Source organism: Heliconius melpomene, chromosome 3, assembly GCF_056956725.1.
Source record: "Heliconius melpomene rosina isolate 202511_hmr_F chromosome 3, ASM5695672v1, whole genome shotgun sequence".
NCBI classification, from domain to species: Eukaryota; Metazoa; Arthropoda; class Insecta; order Lepidoptera; family Nymphalidae; genus Heliconius; species Heliconius melpomene.
In genome coordinates this window covers 5,162,148-5,183,076 of record NC_140391.1, presented here as the reverse complement: position 1 = coordinate 5,183,076, position 20,929 = coordinate 5,162,148, and the positions used below count along the sequence as shown (strand labels likewise).

Here is a 20,929-nt window from a genome sequence, read left to right as displayed (position 1 = left end):
ACTACAGTTCTCTTTTAACTTATAAATGTTATTAGCTTAATCTGCATTTTCTTAAGAATATATTATATATAGAAGATAAGTAAAAAGGTCTGTTAAAGTTTTTTTTTGTTTTTTCACTCTATTTAATAAAAATTATGTTTAAAAATTAAAAAAATATACATACTGTAAATTAAAGTACTAATATAATAATACATTTTAATTATACAATTATAGCAAATGTAAACAATATTAACAAATATAAGCAAAAACATATTAAGCAAATCCTATTTACTTTATATTTTGCGATATTCTTGTTTGTTAGTAAGGCAAGTTGTAGTATTTGAAAACCACTACACTGGCGCTAACAATTGACGAGAAGCAAACACTGGTTAGCCATACATATTTAAGGACATAGATATTTGTGTTGCTAAATATTTTAGTATGCATTATTTCTTTATTTTTCCATACAATATAATAATATAGGAAATATAAATAATATAGGGAACGGAGAAAGGAGAACTCTACTTTCTTTTTTTTCTACATAAAAACACTTGTCTGCTTATAAAATTTACTATTTTGAAACTTAATGAAACTCACGCATTTTTATAGTTTCTTAAAACAGAAAAGAAACCACACCTATTAAATATATTACATTTCTCCATCTTGCTTAGTTATAATAAAAAAAATTAAATTACTTGATATTTCAAGTCTGTAATATAGTTGATAAAATACTTATTGTTCATAAGGAATTTACGTCCACAAGAATTTACTTTGAAAATTAATTTATAAGTAGACCCAAATTTGTAAGGGCACCTTTGACATGCCATTCTGCTCTCGCTTTAAAAACAATCGACATTATAAAAACATATTTATATATATTTGAAGCAGATGTCCCTTTTTTATTTGAATTTTATTTAATTAGGCGCACGGGCACAGGGGTGTGACCGTTACGTCTGTAGGTTCGATTTTCAGTCGAGGGAATAAATTATTTCTTAATATTTTCATAACTTCGCTCTGGCACTAAGGGCTTAGTTCTTCCACTAAACAAACAATGACTCAAAATTGGGCGGAAAGTGAGAAACTAAGTGTGCTTACTCTTTCTACCCTGATATGTACGGGTTACAGTGTAAATCTGATTTTGATTATTATTTATTTATACCAATATAATATGTTTTGTAAGTAAAGATATGAAATCTAAAACATTGTTGACATTACAACTAAATTATGAATTTCCCGTTTGGAACGCCATAAATTAAGAACTAAGGTGAACTGATAAATAGATATTATTCTTGCCCTAGGTACATAAAAAAAAATACTGACATTTAATTTTAAAAGAGGCACTTTATAAAGAAAACAAAAGAAACAATCAAATCTTCAAATCGTTAATTTCTTTTTATTCTCGTAAATAAATCAATTTCCGTACAAAACGTCATTTATCATACACAAAGGCTTTTTCCTAAAAAGCCTTAAAACATCTAACACGATAACAAGATAAAGAAAATTGATAAAGGATCCAAGAAGATCAACATTTGACTTGGCACACAACAATTGGGGCACAAGGTGTGCCTGTAAACGTGACTAGTTGTGAGTTCGATTCCCACACGAGGAAATTATTTTTTTATTTACATTTATAATATATACTTCCATTGAACCATTGGAAAGTGGAGAACGGAGTGTCTTAACTGTAGATTGCCTGTAGATTTCTTACACTGGTTGGGTACAACTGGTTTTTATTATGTTTACTGACTTAACCCTCAGCTAGGGTCTTTTAGTGGGCGGTCAGTTTGACCAGATGAGCATGTAAACAGAAATGTCGTGAATGCTCTCGGGTCACAAGTTGATGCGTCACGCAATATCAGAATGATTGATGAGAGGACAGCCGCTTGAATCCCGGGTGATCAGAGCGTTGAACGTTTGATATAGTACGGTGGGATTAGTTTTGTAAAATAAATAGACGCAAATATAAAGGAGGCCAGTCGTGGCGCAGAGAAACCAGCATAGGTTACGTTGTGGGTTCGATTTCCACTCGAGGAAATTAATTATTTAATATTTTCAATAGATCAAAGAGGCAAAGCGTGGAGTTAAGTTCTGCCACTCAACACGGAATGCCTCCAGAATTTGGCAGAAAGTGAGGAAGTGTCTTAACATTGGATTTCCTTTTTAACTACCTAGTTTATTCATTACTGAGTAATATTTTATATCCAAAAATAAACAAAAAAGAATCACATATACATATGTAAAAAAAAACGTAAAAATCGAATGGAAACTAAAAGAGAAAAGTACGCTTTTGTGTGTATTAACAACATATAGCGTCCATGTCAGGCAATAACAGAATGATGGATGGGAACAACGCAGTCAGTGCGAGCAAAATTCTTGCATTTCAAATATCAATGATATTTATAAAATATTCGACGAAAAGAAAGTTTGTCCTTTTTATGCAAATATACTGTATGTAGCAGGGTAGGCAGAGGGAGCATAGTGTTTTTACTTTTGGCATTGGCATTGCTTAGCGAGTAGCGTAACTCATCGCCGTTCTTTTCTTCTACAAAAGAGCGAAAAAATTAAATATAAAATTTCCTCTAGTGGAAATTGAACAGTTTGAGGACAGACAGTACACACGTATATTTGAAAATGTTACTAATCTCGTTTTATATCTGCTGGGATTGTGTCGCTATTCACGTGAAAATCATAATCCCAGCATTAAACCATATCTTCATCAACGAGTAAGTAAAAAAATACCAAAGCACCATTTCTTAATAGATGTGATTGTTATACTAAAACGATAATTATGCTTTATATATAAAAAAAAACCAAGTTCACAAATTACTATTAAAAATTGAAGATAACATACAAATAAAGTAATTTGTGATATAAAAAATATATATCTATAAACAAATCAGCTTCACGCTGTATCCCGCAGAGTACGCAGAGGGAAACTAAGGTTAAGACAATCCGTTCCCTATTTTCTGCCACGTGTGCGTGTTAAGTGGCGGAACTCCACGCCGCGATAACAATATATAATATAGTTATCACACATAAATGATAACAAAAATACAACTTTAACATACGTACATCGCTCATATCGAACATACCCTCGTAAATAAGCCAAGAAAGGCAAAGCTGTCACCAAACTACGTAGAATAAATGAAACGAGACAATACAATCCAGCACAATCGCAATGAAAAGACGCGGTCCGTGTGTTCCATTTCTGAACAAGAGGAATGGGAGCTCGCAGGTGCAGGTGCATACAACAATGCATTGGAAGCGACAATGTATGCTATTGCCACGCGATTACGCTACCCTCGGCAGGAGTGGCTGAAATTTTACCAGAGACGAGATTACATAGTGTTTGTAATCATCGTGAGGTGGAGGGTGCAGTATTAAAAGGAGAATTTGTGTTTTTTCTTTTTTTGTGGGTTTGATTTCTATTCGGGGTAATTAAATATCATTTATATTTATTGATTTGAATTCTTTGGTCTGGTGACAAGGTAAAGTGGCGTTGTGCCTGGCCATTCAACACGCAATCGGAAATTTGGCGATAAGTGGGAAATGGAATGTCTAGATACTAGGTTCCTTCTGGTTACCTTGCTATATGCGGTATATAGCGAAAAAAATATTATACGTTTGTAATAATTTTTTGAGCAGGAAAAAAAAATGGTTAATCTATGAAAACATATTAAACAGTTCAAGATAAATGTATGTTAGAAAAACTTATGGGTCATAATCAGAAAAGTGGACATTTTCGAATTCGTAACGTAACTGATAAGTAACAACACTGATAATGTTTGTTACGAAACTGATGATATAAGGCATTATACACAACAAAATAACGATATTATATGAATAAAACTATTGTTTTTTTTATTTAATGAGACACAGATCAAAATTTTAAAGGTTCAATCGTTGAATTAACAGATTATAAATGTAAGAAGAAAACATAACAAAGTGAGAATATTAACAATATAATAATGCTAGTTCGTAACGTAATAAACTTATATTTCTAGTTAGAGATCACAAAGTTAATGATAAAATTAAATTCACTTTAAAATATATCAAAATTTGAGTCGTTATCATTGGAATTAAATTTAATGCTTTGTAAGTGTTTATTCCGCATATCTTCATATTTAATAGGATTGGTCTTTTTAAGACGTTCTCTATATCTAAAAAAAAAAAGCATTTGTTTCAGCATTTGACATAGGAGCTTACGCTTACTGAAAATACAAAAATATATATCAAAAAATAATAATCACAAAATCACAACTAATTTCAGAAAGAATAAAAATAAATTTTAACTAAATCGGTTCAGCTATTTCTGAGATTAGCGTGCACAAACACATAGACAAACAAGCAAACAAGCAAAAAAACTTAAAAATCATTATTTTTGGTTACTTTACGTTATGAAATGTCACTAATATTTTTTTTCATATGCCAGCAATTTTTTTTTCTTATATACATATCTTCCATATACAAGCACCGGTTCGATAAAATTTTATTATAAACATATATAAGAAAACATTGGTACCGTAATTGTGAACTAGGCTTCATATTTTCTCAGTTTCGTTACGTAACGAAATATAACGAAATTGAGAATGAAGTCTGAGAAATTCTAACCTTTTTAAATATTTGCTCATAAGCCACGTGTTGCATGTGCAAGCACTGACGTTCTTTTTTGAGATTTTGTAAAAAGAAGCAAATAACATAAACAAGAAAACCAAATTATAGAATACTTACCAAAATAAAAGCCGTTTATAACCCTGAGATGTAATTTTACGCATTCCCTTTAAAACATTTGAACCCCTCAACTGCTGCGAGAACACTACTGGTTGTAGCTACGACAGCATTGACTTTTAGAATAATGGTGCCACAATAAAGAATAATATTAAACACCATTCAAAATAATTGCGTTCATAATTTAATTGTACGTTACTAGCCCTGAGTAACGAAAAGACAATATTTTGGGACAAATTTAGTTAATTAATATATATTATTTATTAAATAATGTATCAATAAAAGTAGTTCTATTTAATATTATGCATAAAGTAAAGTAATATAAACATATCTGAAATCAAATAAAACCATAAATATTCGTAACAAACCAATTTTTAAAAAGTAAAGTGGTGAATGGGACACGAAAAATTGTATGGAAGCATTTTGAAAAGTTTTTTGCAACTAACAAAAAATACTATTATTAGCCTTAATACATTTAAGATATTACAAAAATCTTTAAGTTAATAAGTAAATTTATCTTAAATGGCAAAATATTTAAATTATCTTTAAAATTGTATTTTTAAAACGCATTCAAAGTAGCGGGACAAGAAAAGACACAAAATGTGCACTTTTTCTGATTATGACCCTTATATGTAAAACTAGCCGTATTAAAATAGCAAATAACGTATATTGTAACAGTCATATATGACCACCTCTAACCCTTCTGTTTGAAAATAAAGTAACTATGGGCTTTAACTTTATATTAAGAAATTTAGTACAAAAATATATCTTGTACCTGTACACTAAATACAGATTTCAGCAGAAGTTAACTTCTTTAAGACATCGCTAAATTCGGGTCATGTCGAATCATGTTTTCTAGACCTACACATTTTTGTAATTATTCTCGAAGTTCTTTCAGAATATTTTATTTTAGGAAAGTTTTATATATTTATAAAAGTAGACGTTATAAATGCTAAAGCTTTTTCAAAGTAAACATTGACTACACGTTCGTATTCTCAGATAAATAAAATGATTTCATATATTTTGGATCCAAATATATTAAAATAACCAGGTTAGAACATTTTATATAAAGGAATATAAAAGAGCACCTTTTTGAAAATATAAATGAATTTATTTATTTATAAATGAAATTAATAAGCCAATCCTCTATTGAATACTTAAAGAAAATATTAACTTTTATAAAGAAATCATGTCAAGAAGAGATTGGGCAAAAATGATGTATCAAAAGAGCCAAGCCGATGGCAGCCATAGAGTCATAGCACTGTTTTTTTACAAAAACAAACAAACGAATCTGTTTTGACGATTTTAACTTTATTTTTGGTAATTAGCAAACTTGATACTACTTAGCGACGATTAATAATTAATTGAATATCAAATATCCAATTGAATTTTAATTATGTACGGTAATAATATTCTACATTATTAAATTACGAGTGATCCGCATTATTAATTAATTATTTTATAAAAACATTTTAATGCATATTTTATGAGTATAATTGTAGCAATCTGTTGTTTTGCTACTAAGTAACAAACATAGTATTTATGTATATGTTTATATCTTCTAGATAATGATTTTACAAAAAGTATAATAATTCGTTTGAACAGTGAAAAAAGAAAAAGCTATTTCAAAAACCACGTTCAAAAGGCCAACTTTAAATAGTATCCATATAAGCAAACCGCCGCGCCGATGATTAAATTCGGCGATAGCGGAAGCGTTATGTCCAATCCAATCCCGATGTGAATTCGGTCCCAGTCATACCGTTTGGACCAACAATGCAAACTCTGGAGTTCCTAACTTTACCACCCCCACCCACTTCCCGAGGGATCTGGCTGGAGTCAGTATGTGGTTGAATTTCGGAGACCAATTTAGCCCTATTTATGCAACACCCAGAGTCCCCTGCGTTTACGGGTTGACATTGTATGAAGTTTAATGATCTTAAGCATCTTGATTGATTCTAGGATTGTTTCTATTTCGATTCTATTTGGAACTGCTTTGAGTCAGGTGGTGTGGCTAAAGGGACTGGAAGCGATTTAGAATTGAATTGAAATAGAAATAATCCTGGAATTGGTGATTATAGCATCAGCTGATAAATATTAGATTTTACGAATTTTAGGTACGTCTTTTATAGGTTGGTATTACAGAACTACAAAAATATATGGATGGATTGTTTTTAAATTTGTTATTCAAAGTTTAACCAAATATTTAGCATTTTTTAATGTGAGATGACACAATTTTTAATTGCCAAAATTTGAAATAGGCTAGTAAAATTGTTTTAGCAAATAGATTTTCAAAAAGTATGGCATTTTCCTGAATTAATAAAACAACATACATTCGAAATCAGTTACTTTTGGCCATATTCTTCTTCTTGTTTCAATATTTGACAATTTCGTTGAAATTTCAATAAATTTCTTCTTTTTCTCCACTTGGCACTAAGTAGCTTGCTGAACTTTAGTCGCGGAACTGATTGCAACTCTTCTGAAGTATCGTCGGATTTTTCTTTGACTTTTCTTGTTATCTCAACTGCGCAAACTTATTTCAGTGTGAGAAATATAACTAACTTAACTTTTGAACTGCGTTGCGGACCTGCGTTATTGATTGTTAAATTTTTTAAACCATTGTTTAAAAACTAACTCTGATAAACTTAAGTTTGAAACTTAAGTATGCCTTCTTTTTTTAAGTTGGTAATGGTTTTTTCTATAATATAAATATAAGTTTCTGTGTTTAATATTTTTCCTTTATTTATGCTGGAAGTTCTTCCTTTTTATCAAAGTTGTATATAAAAACGATGTATAAATACTCGTATCTCTTATATTTCGTAATGTTATTTTTTATGTGCTTGAAGCACGGTTTGAAGGTGGCCGTAGACCTACATATTTTATATTAAGTTCAGCTTGATTTGACAAACTAAATCTTGGCACAGCCCAGGTGGACCACAAAGTAGTCCTATAAGGGTTCCGTTTTTTCTTTTTACATACGAAATCCTAAAAAGATAAGTGCTTGTAAAAAGTTTGAAAGAAAAACGAGAAGTGAAAAGCTTGATTAACCAGTGTCTCAAACAAAGTTCAAATTTCTCAGATTAAAAGACTAGGGATTTAAAGATTTCAATTTCAGTATTTTTAAAGAGAAAATACAAAAACATTATAAAGGATAAATGACGGATGATCTTCTAAGTTGATTCGTTGTATTATTTTAAAATTATTAAATATTGAATTTCCGGCGTTTAGTTCCGTCAATCAACACGCAATACCTAGAATTGAAGTGTCTTAACAATAGGTTCCCTCTGCCTACTCTGTTGTGTGCGGATACAGCGTAGAGCTGATTTAATTTATTATTTTTTATGACACAGTGAGTCAACGCGACGGTAATCGAGCTATAAGCGAGTTGACTTATTTAAACACCCGAAAGCAGCGAAAAGAGGGTTCTGTAATATTTTCTCTCTCTCACTCTCTCTCTATAAGTTATATATGGGAAAAGCATAGCTATAAATAAAAACAATAATGATTCATATAACAAATACGATATAGCATATTGTTATGACATAAAAATTACTGCATTCACAACTAAGCGCGCGCGTAAATGCATACTCTTTGTTCATTCAAACAAAGGCATACTTGCTTCGAACGTTAGGAGCATCAAAAAACGTGAATTAGAACCGTTTTCGCCTTTAATTGTATAGAAATAAGAACTATAAGAGTCTTTAGTACGCGCCGTGTACACAATGGGTGGAATGCACGTGCAAATGACATTTTTACTACCAACTCTGTTTTCACTTTGAAGTGAGCTAAATAGCACTCGAATATTTTTATTGAGCTTAATATTTCATATTGTCTTTTTTTTTCATTCCAGCACTATCATAGACAATGTATAATAGTTTGAATGTTGTTTCTATTAGATATATTAGTTTTTTTTCAGCTTTGTGCTCTTCCTTCTATATAGTAAGGGAGGTAGAGAACATAAATTAAAAACACTCCGATCTCCGTTCCCGGCTTGAATCAGTTACGTGTTGAATCAGAACGTGGAAAACGGAAATCTCTTAATTTGAACGGATTCTTTTAACACTGACTTCCCAGGTTCACCCATGCTCTGGTATGTACGGGATACAGTACTTTGTTTTCTCTGAGCGTTGGCGAGTGAGAATTGAAACTACAAACATGGTGTTCACAATCAGGGTATCCCACTGCCATCACGATACCCTCGTTGATATATTTAGCATTTGCAATAGGTTTATATGAATATTTAACAATTCTAACAATAAATTTATATATTCAAAGATTCCAACGTCTCGCTGTAACGACGGAGTTGTTAATAATTTAGATTGCTTTCGACTGTCTGTTCCATTAGTTATAGTAACCAATACTACTTTTATAATATAATTTCATATCTTATAATAGCAAAATAAATAAAATAGAAATGTATATTAAGCATAAGATTTTTTTATTTGTATATTTATAAAATTTTAGTATATATTCTCGTGAATTCGGCAGAAAGTGGGGAACGGAGTGTCTTGACACTAGGTTCCCTCTGCCTACTCTGCTGTGTGCGGGATACAGCGTGAAGCTGATGATATTCTCGTATATTTAAGACATTTTCGTATTATTTCTTATGTGTGTATAATAAATAACCACAAAATATCTATAAAAAGGGGGGCGTGAAAGTAAATTCGAACCTACTACCAATCATAATTTTCTATTCTTCATAAACTCCTAGTAGCAAGCTACGATATTGTCGCTTCCTGATATATTTACCTAAGTATATCGTCTAATGGACAACAATATATTTTGATTGTAGAGTGAATTTACATTTGTGCTTCATACGTTTGCCTCAGCTAAGAAGGACGAATGGGTGTTACTCTAAAGCCTTGTTATTGTTGTTCTGTGAACTATTGAAACATTCTAGCTTTGATGGAATATGGAATCCGATTTTCTTCCTTAAATATTAAGAATTTTAAAGAATGGGACTTAGGCGATATCTTCTATAGATTGTATTTACGAGATATGCGTGTAGGTAAATATTAAAATTGTATTGTCATTTATATTGTATAGAATTTTAACGGAATACATTTTTTTTTGCCGTACGTAAGTAGGGAAAACTTACTGGTTTCCACTTTCCGTCAATTCATGATACGGGCATTCATGATTTTTCCTGATACAGGCGCGAGAAAATGAGAATAATTAATTTTCCCTATCAGGAATCGAACTCCCAACCGTCGCGTTTGCAGACAGAGGCTGTGCCCTGCGCTACCACCAGCTATTTACTATTACAAACAAAATACAAAATTATAATAATTATATAACTATTAAATATTTATATTAGTTATAATAATCGTATATATTTAACTATGATATGTATTTTATTGAAAAATGAAGAGCATTTATATATTTTTTCATTCATAAAATCAAATACTGCGCATTTTCTAAGCCATTAAACAAAAACCAATTATAATATTCAAGTTAATAAAAACAATTGTGCTTCATGATAGCGTAATTTAATCATGAATTCTAGCAACTAACTAACCACATACGTGTTATTGCTGTTAATATTGTGGTTTTCATTAATAAAACCGTATGCACCATTCCTAATATAATTTTTATACATACTATTAATTAGATCCAACTTTACTTTAAAAAATCATAGGTAGACAATTAATGCTGTGAAAAATAAAAAAAAAATGGTTTTCATTAATTTATTTAAATTCTTAATTTTAAGTTAAATTCTTTTTAATTATTGTTCTTATTATATAAAAATGGAGGCCATTAGTGATATTTTTTGGAGGAACCGATTGTATGATCCATACACGTATAGAGAGAGTTACCTCTCTGTTTCACGCTGGGACACAGCGAATATAGTGTTAAGACACTCTGTTCTCCATTTTATGCAAATTCCGCAGGCATTCCGTGTTGAATATATAGTTGAGTGAAAAAAGTGCTTCTGTTTACTTTTTAATAGATATATCTATTATATTATAAAAAAAAAAAAAAATACTTCGTATATATATTTTTTATCTTATAAAGTATTTTTTAATAGCCTATCAATATTATTTTTTATAATAATATTATGTAAATTGATATACTCAATTCCTATTATCGGTAGATAATTTAATTAAAAATACATACGTACGTGCATGAATTAACTATTTACATTCAAATGTTCTATTTAAAATATATTTAAATAGAAATAGCTCATATTTATAATATTAATGCGGATACCTGCATTTTGCCAATACTAATAAAATCAAATTATTTTACTACTATTAGTTTTTATTTATATTATAGAAAAAGTTATAAATAATTCTTTTCATATGATATTGGTATATCTAAATATAAAAAAAAATCAGAACGAAAATTGGTATGTTTGTATTGTTAGTGAATCATGCTGTAACGGCTGGATGGGTAGAATTCGATACCAATTAGGACATTTTGCTCACAATTTCGTTGATGAAAAAAAATAAAAGTTAGTTTTGCAACAAATACAGTGTTATATAAATATGGAAGGCTGTTTTTCATCTATATATATAAAATCGAAAGGTCACTCACTCACTCATCACGAAATCTCAGAAACTACACATGCTAGGAATCTCAAATTTTGTATAGGAGTTATTTATAGGACGTAGGGGTTGGCTAAGACGGGAGTTTGCAATATTCGACTTCTAAGGGGTTGTTTTTGGTGTTGAAAGTTTGTCGTCATGGACGTCACTTATAGGACGTAGGTACTTATGAAGACAGAAATTATTAATAACGTAGTTCACGCAGGCGAAGCCGCGGGCGGGCCGCTAGTCTTAATATAAGGCAAAAATGACTTAAAAATAGTTGGCACATATATTCAAGGTACATTATTTACTCGTATTACACTTATTAAGTGCTTTTTTCTGTCCAACTAATATTATATATTTAAAAATATATCGGGATGGAAGTTTGTTCCACTTTCACACGAAAACTACTGAACAGATTTTGATGAATTTTTACATAGCTTATACTTTATCAATAATAAAAAAAAAATTATATAATACTTTCAATTTCTTTGACTTTTACACCACATTAATTTCGGATATCCAGGTATCATTATTGGTAAAGATGAGATAGAACCTACCATAGCTATTTGTGCATGCATAATAATCTATGAAACTCGTATATCTATCCGATAGGCTCATATATTATGAGCATCTCGTGTGGAATATCTTACAATCTACATATAAAATGCCGATTACACATTTCACTAAAGAAATTAGATTTTGGTATATTTAACATTTAAGTTAGTTTCTATACACATAATTTTAGCTTAATTAATTCCTTATAAAAAAACGTTTATAGGTTCAAATCCTACAGAAAAATATATTATATGGAACATAAGTTGTTCAAATCCAGTGAGATAAAGTGCGCCGTTGGATTTCACGTTACTTACATTGATTGTTTGAGCAGTGAGTAAAGAACGGAGGGATCGGAGGGAATTACCTTCAGACTTCCACTAAAATGTTTACAAAAATTTATGTGATAAATTAAATCAATTAAATTTTATTATAAATATACATCAGAAATCAAAAGTTTTAATTTTTTTTCCAATAATTGAATCAAAATATTCATATTGGATTTGCGTTAAGCATTTTGTCTGTTTAACTTTAATATTTATAAAATTTTCAAGTTAACAAATTGTATATCCATTTTAATATAAAAATATTAATAAAATATACGACAAAAATAAAATTTAACTGACGTACAAATATAACTGGAGACATATTTATTATATTTTAGAAAATATCACCACAGTAGCTACTACGGAGACGCCGTCGTGCTATGAATGTCATAAATCTTTATTCCATTACCTCTTGGTGAATTTCCTTTCCTCTTATTATTAACGCTTTGTCCTCTTTTTATGGTAATTTTATGCAAAACTGACCTTTTATGTGAAGATATCTTTTTATCATTTGAATTAAAATGTTATAATTTCTAACAATTTTGTCTTACATTGTAAAAATATTTTACTTTTATTTGGAAAACTTTCGCCTTTTGTTGCTTCATTTAAAAACATTTAAATAGTATCACAATGAAATCCTTAGTTCTGATGACAAGATAACTACTTCATTAACATAAGCTACCTGTGAAAGGGGTAGAATTTCTAACGCAACCCCTCGAAGCCCTTGAACTGAACATTGAATGAGATCGCATAGAGTAAATCCTTTAAGAAAAGCTTTTCTAAGTCTACCGAGAAAACCTTGTCAGTAGTGATAGCTTTAGTTATCATTATTTGAAATATTAAGAAAATACTAGCACTACAAAATATTAATTTTTTAATAGTATATTATATTGTAAAATTAACATTAATAATTACTTGTAAATTAAATTAATTTTAACATTAAAATGTTGTTTCAAGATATAGAATAAGTAAATGTTTAAGATAAATATAAACTTTCAATATAATTATGTTAAAAATTATCGATAAAAAATATTCTATAGTTTTAAAAAATATTTAGAATTTTAACATCCATTATCAAAACAACAACAAATGAAAAATTAAAAACTTTATAAACTTTCCAAAACTTACATCTTCAAGCCAACGAAGACAAAAAAAGCACGGCACAATCATGAGTTTACCATAATTGTTTTAAACAACATACACAGATTCATTTCACACATAACGAGTCATACATTTTGACAACATTAGTCCATACAAATAATAAACACGTGGTCCAAAGCGCGGGAAGTCGTACGAGAAATTCCACCAAACGACGCTACCATCCCTTACGGAGTCTCACAATGTACTGACAACTGTCACAGACTTCCCAACCGGTGTTTCAACCGTTTTTACTACCGCTTCCCTCTTTTGCTTTTCCTATCTAGCTTTCAGGTTTGTGTGCATAGTGAACGAGTATACACGAAAAACACACAAAGAAAAACTTGGTAATAATCGCGATTCCATACAGAAATATTCTTTTGTTGTGTGAAACGATTGCTTATGTGAGAATGCTGAACTGGACGCATCTTCTTGGTTGCTTACTATCGGAGTATTGCACAAAATAACTTATTAATAGTTCAATTTTTAACTTAACTCTCTATAGAGTTAAGTTCAGATATTGGTAGCAAATGGAAAAAGTTAAGGCTTTTCCGAAATAAGGTGGGCTATTTGCGCATGGCTGTTAGTATTTTATCTATGGAACTACGAAAACTATATTCGTCCTTATTGTTCTTGAAGTTTTCCTGTTGATAACTAAAACTTGTGTAATGCTCATTGAAATCTTCTTACAAGCGTATACTTAAGGAGGTTTAAGATTAAAATTGTACAAACGATATTATTTTTGATATGTTTCAATTGGCAAACTAAAATTATTACAAAATTTTAGGATGCTTATTATATTTTAATATTCTAAGTATTAGGTGAGGCCAGACATGGCCCAGGGGCCTAAGTGTGTGACTATAAGCACGACGGGTTGTGGGCTCGATTCCCCCACGAGAAAATGAAAAGTTTAAAGTTAAAGCTGATTTAATTTCTAATTTTAATTTATAAATCTTATATTTCTAGTCTGTTTGCTTAACCTGTATAAATAAAAGTAATACCTACACTTCGCGTAGGCGGCATAACATTCTCCTTTTAGATATACAGCTAGCTGGTTTATGTTTTTCCAATGTATGTATTATTAATGTAAACATTTCTGCGAGTAAAGTTCGAGAGGAAATTTTATAGAAAATTTCTAAAGTGTAGCGTTAGAAATTTTCATAATTTTCACAATCTTATTTTATTGATATCAAAACATGTTTGCCAAGTTAGTAATTATGGATTCAAACTGTTTATTTTTATACATATATTTAAAAATAAACACTTTGAAGGGAAAAAATGGCCAGAAAAGCAAAAGAAACATTAACATAACTTCAAAGAACTTCAAAGAAACAACCCAAATTATAATATCGCCCTCCCCTCGATTTCATTTCCATTAATTTATTAATTAGACGAATCTTTTATTCGTTTGTTTGTGATATTTAAATGTATTTGTTATTAAGAAAAATGGCAGTAATTGCCATATGCGGGAAGTTGAATTCTTTTTAGGGTTCCGTATCTCAATAGGTAAAAATGGAACATTTATAAGATCACCTTGTTGTCCTTTTGTCCTTTTACCAGTATTTAGTCATCGTTTTTTTTGCATTTTGTATGCAGAAAAATCTAAATAATCAAAATCTATATTCAAAATCTAAGTTTGTGGGCGAGTCCGACTCGCACTTAACCAGTTTTTTATTTTTCTACTACCTGTACTTAGTCCAGACAAAGGAAACCACAGTCTAAAATGAAATAAAATTCTACTTCAGACATTGCATAATGCATCGGTAAAGGAACCTAACGATGTAATTTGCTTAACTTCGTACTAAAAAAACCGTATTATTATGTTCATAGAAGGAATATAATTTATACAAATGTTATATATATCTTGCACTACGTACAAAAAGGAGTCATGTTTTCAAGATATGTCTGCTATATATGATACTATAGAATATGTTAAAGAGCCTTTTTTTCAGCTTCACGCTGCATTCCGTATGAAACACGCTTGCATTCCGCATTAAGTGTTGAGTCACTCCGCCCCCCACTTTCCGAATTGCATGCACAACTACAACTGCTTATATATCAAATTTAAATTTAACCAAAAAAATTCTAAATCCCCAAAGCATTATAACCAAACTTACGAGAAAAACAAAACTCGAACATGTTCTATACTAAAAGAGAAAAACTTTACCTTGTAACAACGAAATATAACAAAAGACAAGTAATTTAGTTGCCAGATGATATTGCCGTGAGATAACAGCATGGAACACTCTTTGCAGCGTTTAAACGTAGCTATGAATAACAATTTACCGAAGAGCCGCCAGCACAAACACTTCTAAGGAACTTCTGGAACTTCTGGAGTACCCAAACTCCTAACAATAGCCGCACGTGGCATTACGAAATCGGGATAATGGGACTTTTCTGTTTTTAACTTATAGTGTCGTATAAGATTAGTATAATTACAGTTAGTGGGTTCGATTCCCATTTGAGGAAATTCCTTATGAATTGTTCATAAATTAATTTCTTTTTACGCTAGTTATCATTAGAGTTTCTCCATCTTCTTTGGATAGGAAATGTATTTCCTAAAAAAATGCAAGAAAGAAAGAAATGCTTCTCCAGGTCACGCATTATATGCGCGATATTATTTTAATTAAAATACTGTCCAACTTCAACGCCCTATCTGGACGCAACAGAATTTTCTCGCGCGCAAGCCAATACGTGTCTGAACAAGCCCTTAAGGGAGCTGTTCTAATATGTAAATGTTCTCCAGTTTAAAAATATCCAAGAGAGGAGAATTATGTGGAATTTAATTATTTTTACCTAATACAAACTTTTTAATATTATTGTTAAGTAATAATTATTTAAAGTAAACTTAAGCTAACTGTACGTAGGTAGGTGTTTTGCTGTTAGTTTGTTTAATTACTTTTGTTTATTTAACTATCTAAATTTGGTGTAGGTATAAGAATCGAACCTACGAATTTTCTTAACATTTCAGAACTAAACTATAAAATTATCATATTGTGCTTAGATTGTAACGATTCCTAAATCGATTGTATAAACATTTAAACATGAATAAAAACCATTTATACCTCCTTTCTCAACTTCCTGACATCGGAATTCGAGTATTCTATTGCTTGACGCGAAGTTGTTTTGTGCAGGCGCGAGTTTAACTTCAGATAAAAGCCTGACTTTCGATTCAAATTTATTGTATTTGAATGTTCACATAAGGCGTTGGTAGATATTGAAAGAATAGAAATTTGTACTTATATTTTTCTCTAATTATATGTTTTAAAGAAAACTAAATTTATAAGAAAGTTTTCATTTAACTTCTTGTGTTAGCTTGTGAGTTAGTGTTTGTGAAGTTACTTTACGTGATTTATTTGCGTTAAGAAAAGATCAGCTTTTTTTAGTACGTGCCATTTCAAATCTTAACTAATCAAATCAATTCAGCTTTACGCTTTATCGTGTACAGAGCAGGGTATGCAGAGGGAATATAGTGTTAAAACACTCCGTTGTCTACTTTTCCCCGAATACTTCGAGGCATGGCATGTTGAGAGCGGCCTTGCCTTACTGCCAGAGCGAAGAAATGAAACAGTATTAACTAACAGTGTAAACAAATAACACCACTTTATTAATAAACCGAGATTCATAAAGTATTTCTTGTTTTAACATCTTCCATTAATTGTATTACCCATCGACAAAACCAAGAAATTGTCTCTATATATTATAAATCCAATTAATCATTGTCTCATATAACTTTTGAAACTCGTATTATCTTAACATCGCTTTATTTTCTTACCAAGGGTTGAATCATAATTATCTAAACTTTTTCGATTGAAGTATAATATAAAGAAATTTATCACTTCCAAGTTTTATACATATCTCATTTTCTTCATCTTCAGCGATCGTAACTTTGATTTTGTTAACAAAACAACGCGAAATACGAAAAAATCTCAACCGTGGCTTTGAGAAAATTTTAAGACTAGCATTTATAAAAAGTTGGGAAAGGCCAAACTTGGGCGAACTTTGAACACTTTTTTTAAACCCCAAAGTTAGCATTTCATAACTCTTTGCCTGAAAGATAAGTTTTTCCAATATTTTTTTTTCATGACACAACATTCGCCTTTTTAAACGAAACGAAATTTAGGCGTGCACGCTACGCAGTGAACGGTCTTGAAAAATTTAAAAGTACCTATTTGAAAGTTTAAATTACTTAACTTTTTTTAAGTCATACTTATTTTTAACGTCAATTATATTTCCAAAATAATAAAAGTTTGAATATAAGAAAGCATAAATGAAACGAGACATGAAAGAAGCGTAAATAAACTGACAACTAATACGATTCATCTACTAAGATCGATAACTAAAATCTTTGTAATTTAGCCAACTAAAAAGATTGCAACCCAAAAAGTTTAAATATAATAAGATATACCTAATACAGATATTTGTGGGTTCATAAATCTAATTGTACTAAGTACTCCCTCAGATCAATTTTGAGTACATTTTTATTTTCATGTGAAAATATACAATATTTTTTTTTACTTATAAAAATAACACTTTTATGTTGAATATTTTATAAAGGAACTTCAGAGGTTCCTCTATATTAAATATTAATAATATGTGTGCTGTTATGTTTTAATCTAAGTTTTATTAATAACAGAGTTGCCGGTAAATATGCGCGCAAACCACACTCTGATCGTGCATACATTTAGATGAAGCCAGTTACTGCCTCCAGTGATTTATCGAAATTATATATGCTGCTCCCTGTGAATATTATTAATGCAATTTCAATTTCAGTATTATTATTGCAATTTTAATTATGTTAAACTGATAAAATTATTTGATTCTATAATTCGGTCATAAATTGTTCTTCGAATGCGTTCAATAAAATAATAAACAACATTTTTATATACTCCAGTACGCATTCTTAGGACGTGTAAATACGATGCTTCGGGGTCGATTCCCACTCGGGGAATTGAAATATTTAAAATTTTCATATCCTCTCTCTGGTAACGAAGCAAAGCTGCATGTGGAATTCCACTCAACACGCAATGCCTTTGGGATCGGTTGAAAATGTGGAAGAGAAGTGTCTCAAGATAGATTTCCTCAGTGCCTATCTGCCTCCATGTACAGGATTCCACGTGAATCTAAAAAACAAAAAATAGGTAGGTTAGGTTCTTATCTATATATATAAAATCGAAAGGTCACTCACTCATCACGAAATCTCAGAAACTACATGTACTAGGAATCTCAAATTTTGAATAGGAGTTACTTATAGGACGTAGGTGCTCGCTAAGACGGGAATTTGCAATATTCGATTTCTAAGGGGTTGTTTTTGAGGTCGAAAGTTTGTATGAAACTTCGTTACTACAAATGCTAGGAGTCTCAAATTTTGCATAGACGTCACTAGGACGTAGTCATGGAGACAGAAATTAATAATAACATAGTTCACGCGGGTGAAACCGCGAGCGGGCCGCTAGTTTATTATAAGAAGAACTATCCGATAAAATAAGTTTTTATCCGATAAAGTAAACAAACGTTTGCCCCGACACTTTCAACACAATAAAAAATAAATTCACGCAAGTAGAACATTGTATGTAAAGGAAACATCCATGGTCCTCGTTCCCTGCGGTATTATGAGGAGTTATTTGCTCGCAGCTCGTTAGTGTGACGACATCCTGCATGTAATGATATGCCGGGCTACCGACTCTGAGATTATTAGGTTACCACATTATTAAACTTATCACTTATTTGATTTTAAATAAATTAGAAATATTTTATACTAAATATAAAAGTTAGTAGTGGCGCAGGAGCGCAAAGTGTGACAACAAATGCGACAGATCGTAGGTTCAATTCCCATTTCTGTTCTCGAGGAAATGATAAATTCTTTTACTTTTTTTTAATTTCTTCACTACAGTGTCGTGGCTATGCATTGCGTCAATTCCGCCACTCAACACGTAATGCCTCGAAAAATTAGGCAGAGAATGGAAAACAGAGTGTCTTAACACTAGGTTTCCTCTGCCAACCCTGCTATATGTGAGATACAGGGTGAAGCTGATTTGATTTTGATTTTAACCAAATTAGAAATATTATATTTTACGATTTTTAATCTCTCACTATTGCCAAGTAAAAAATAATAATAAACACTAGCCTTCACCCATTGTTTTAATTTACAATTTTATTTTCAAAAATGGCAATCCTGGCCCACCTTTCATTTGGTCTTTTAAAACTAATATAACAGAGAGCTCAATTTCCAGGACGTATATTAAAACTCATTCAGTTGAACGTAGAGCGTCGTAATAATCCGCTTTTGTTTACTCCAGCGTGGATATACCAAAATTCAATTTAAATATGATGGCTCGGAGCACAAACAAGGCATCAGCTGGAATTAAATGACGTGCACCGGTTGTCCGGGGTTCCCTTAGGTTACAGGCAACGGTGATTAGTTCAAATCATTCGTGTGATATATTTGTATGGGTGTTTTTTGTCATTTGACTTTTTGATCATATGTTATTGCTATTATTATCAGTTTCACGATGTATTCCGTATGTAGCAGCGTAGGCAGAGGGAACTTTGTGTTAAGACACTCTGTTACTATTTTTCTGTGGAATTCTAGAGGCATTGTGTATTGACAGGCGAATAACAACGCCGCCGAAAAGCGAAGAAAATGGAAATATTGAATATTTCTTTTCCTCGGGCCGGAATGTCACGTCTACACGCTCGTGGCCGTGCGCCGCGACTGGCTTCAAAAAGTAAAATTATATTCATTTTAATTATATATTAACACTGAGTAAAGAATATTTATTCTAAAATTTAATAAAAATACATGCTATTCGTAATATAAACTTATTTATCAACTGGAAACACGTAAAAATACAGCTATAGGCGTAGCAGCTAGGCTCACTTATATAATTGAGAATTTTTATCCTTTTTTTCCTTTTGTGAGCATACTATTCAAAAAATTAAAATACATAATTAAAATAAAATTTTATCTTAGAGCATTGTTTTGAATATTATAATATAACAGACAATAATTTATTCCTACAAAAGCTTTCGTAGCACTATTCATTAAAAAAGAAATATTAAATCTTGGAATGTCGTAATAGATTAATTCCACAGAAGAAACTAAAGAATTAGACTTTGAAAGACAAATCCAATCTGAACCAGCTCGCTTTGTCGCGAGTTCAAGGCAAGTGCATTGCGACTGAAACAATGAATAAAGTTTGAAAGCCAGTGCTATAGCGTGGATTAATGACGACCCAGGTGTTACGGGATGTTGCTCCATGGGGTGTTTATAGTAGGATATGAATATAAGATAAGATTATTTTGAGTCTGTAAACTAAAACAAAGTAACATATTGGGTAAAAAATGGTTTTTTAGGGTTATTTGAACCGGGAGGGAAACAAGCAAGAATATAGACTTGTGGGTTCGATTTCAATTTGAGGAAATTAAATGTTTATTTTCATATCTTCTCTTCTTTATTCTTCTTTCTGGTGTTAAGGCAACTCAACGTCTTATTATGTGTCTTGATACTGGCCTCCTGAGTTCCCTCTTCTCACCCTGATGTATGATATATGTAGGACACAACATCAAGCTAAAAAATTGGTTATATTTTTTTTTTGGAATAAATATTGGTACTCGCAACTGATATTTGCAAGATTGTTTTTTCACTTAGTGACACGAAAAAGAACATAAAAAATA

At 30.9% G+C, this 20,929-nt stretch overlaps 1 protein-coding gene across 1 annotated transcript in view; it reads right to left on the bottom strand.

Moving 5' to 3' along the window:
• LOC146539933 (lachesin-like) overlaps positions 1–13,463 on the bottom strand; it is a 71,833-nt gene extending 58,370 nt beyond the window's left edge. The window contains exon 1 of the mRNA XM_085207786.1: positions 13,244–13,463. Coding sequence (XP_085063912.1) covers positions 13,244–13,285 — 42 coding nt within the window. The 5' untranslated portion in view covers positions 13,286–13,463. The remainder of the gene's footprint in view (positions 1–13,243) is intronic.
• Positions 13,464–20,929: the final 7,466 nt, after the last annotated feature.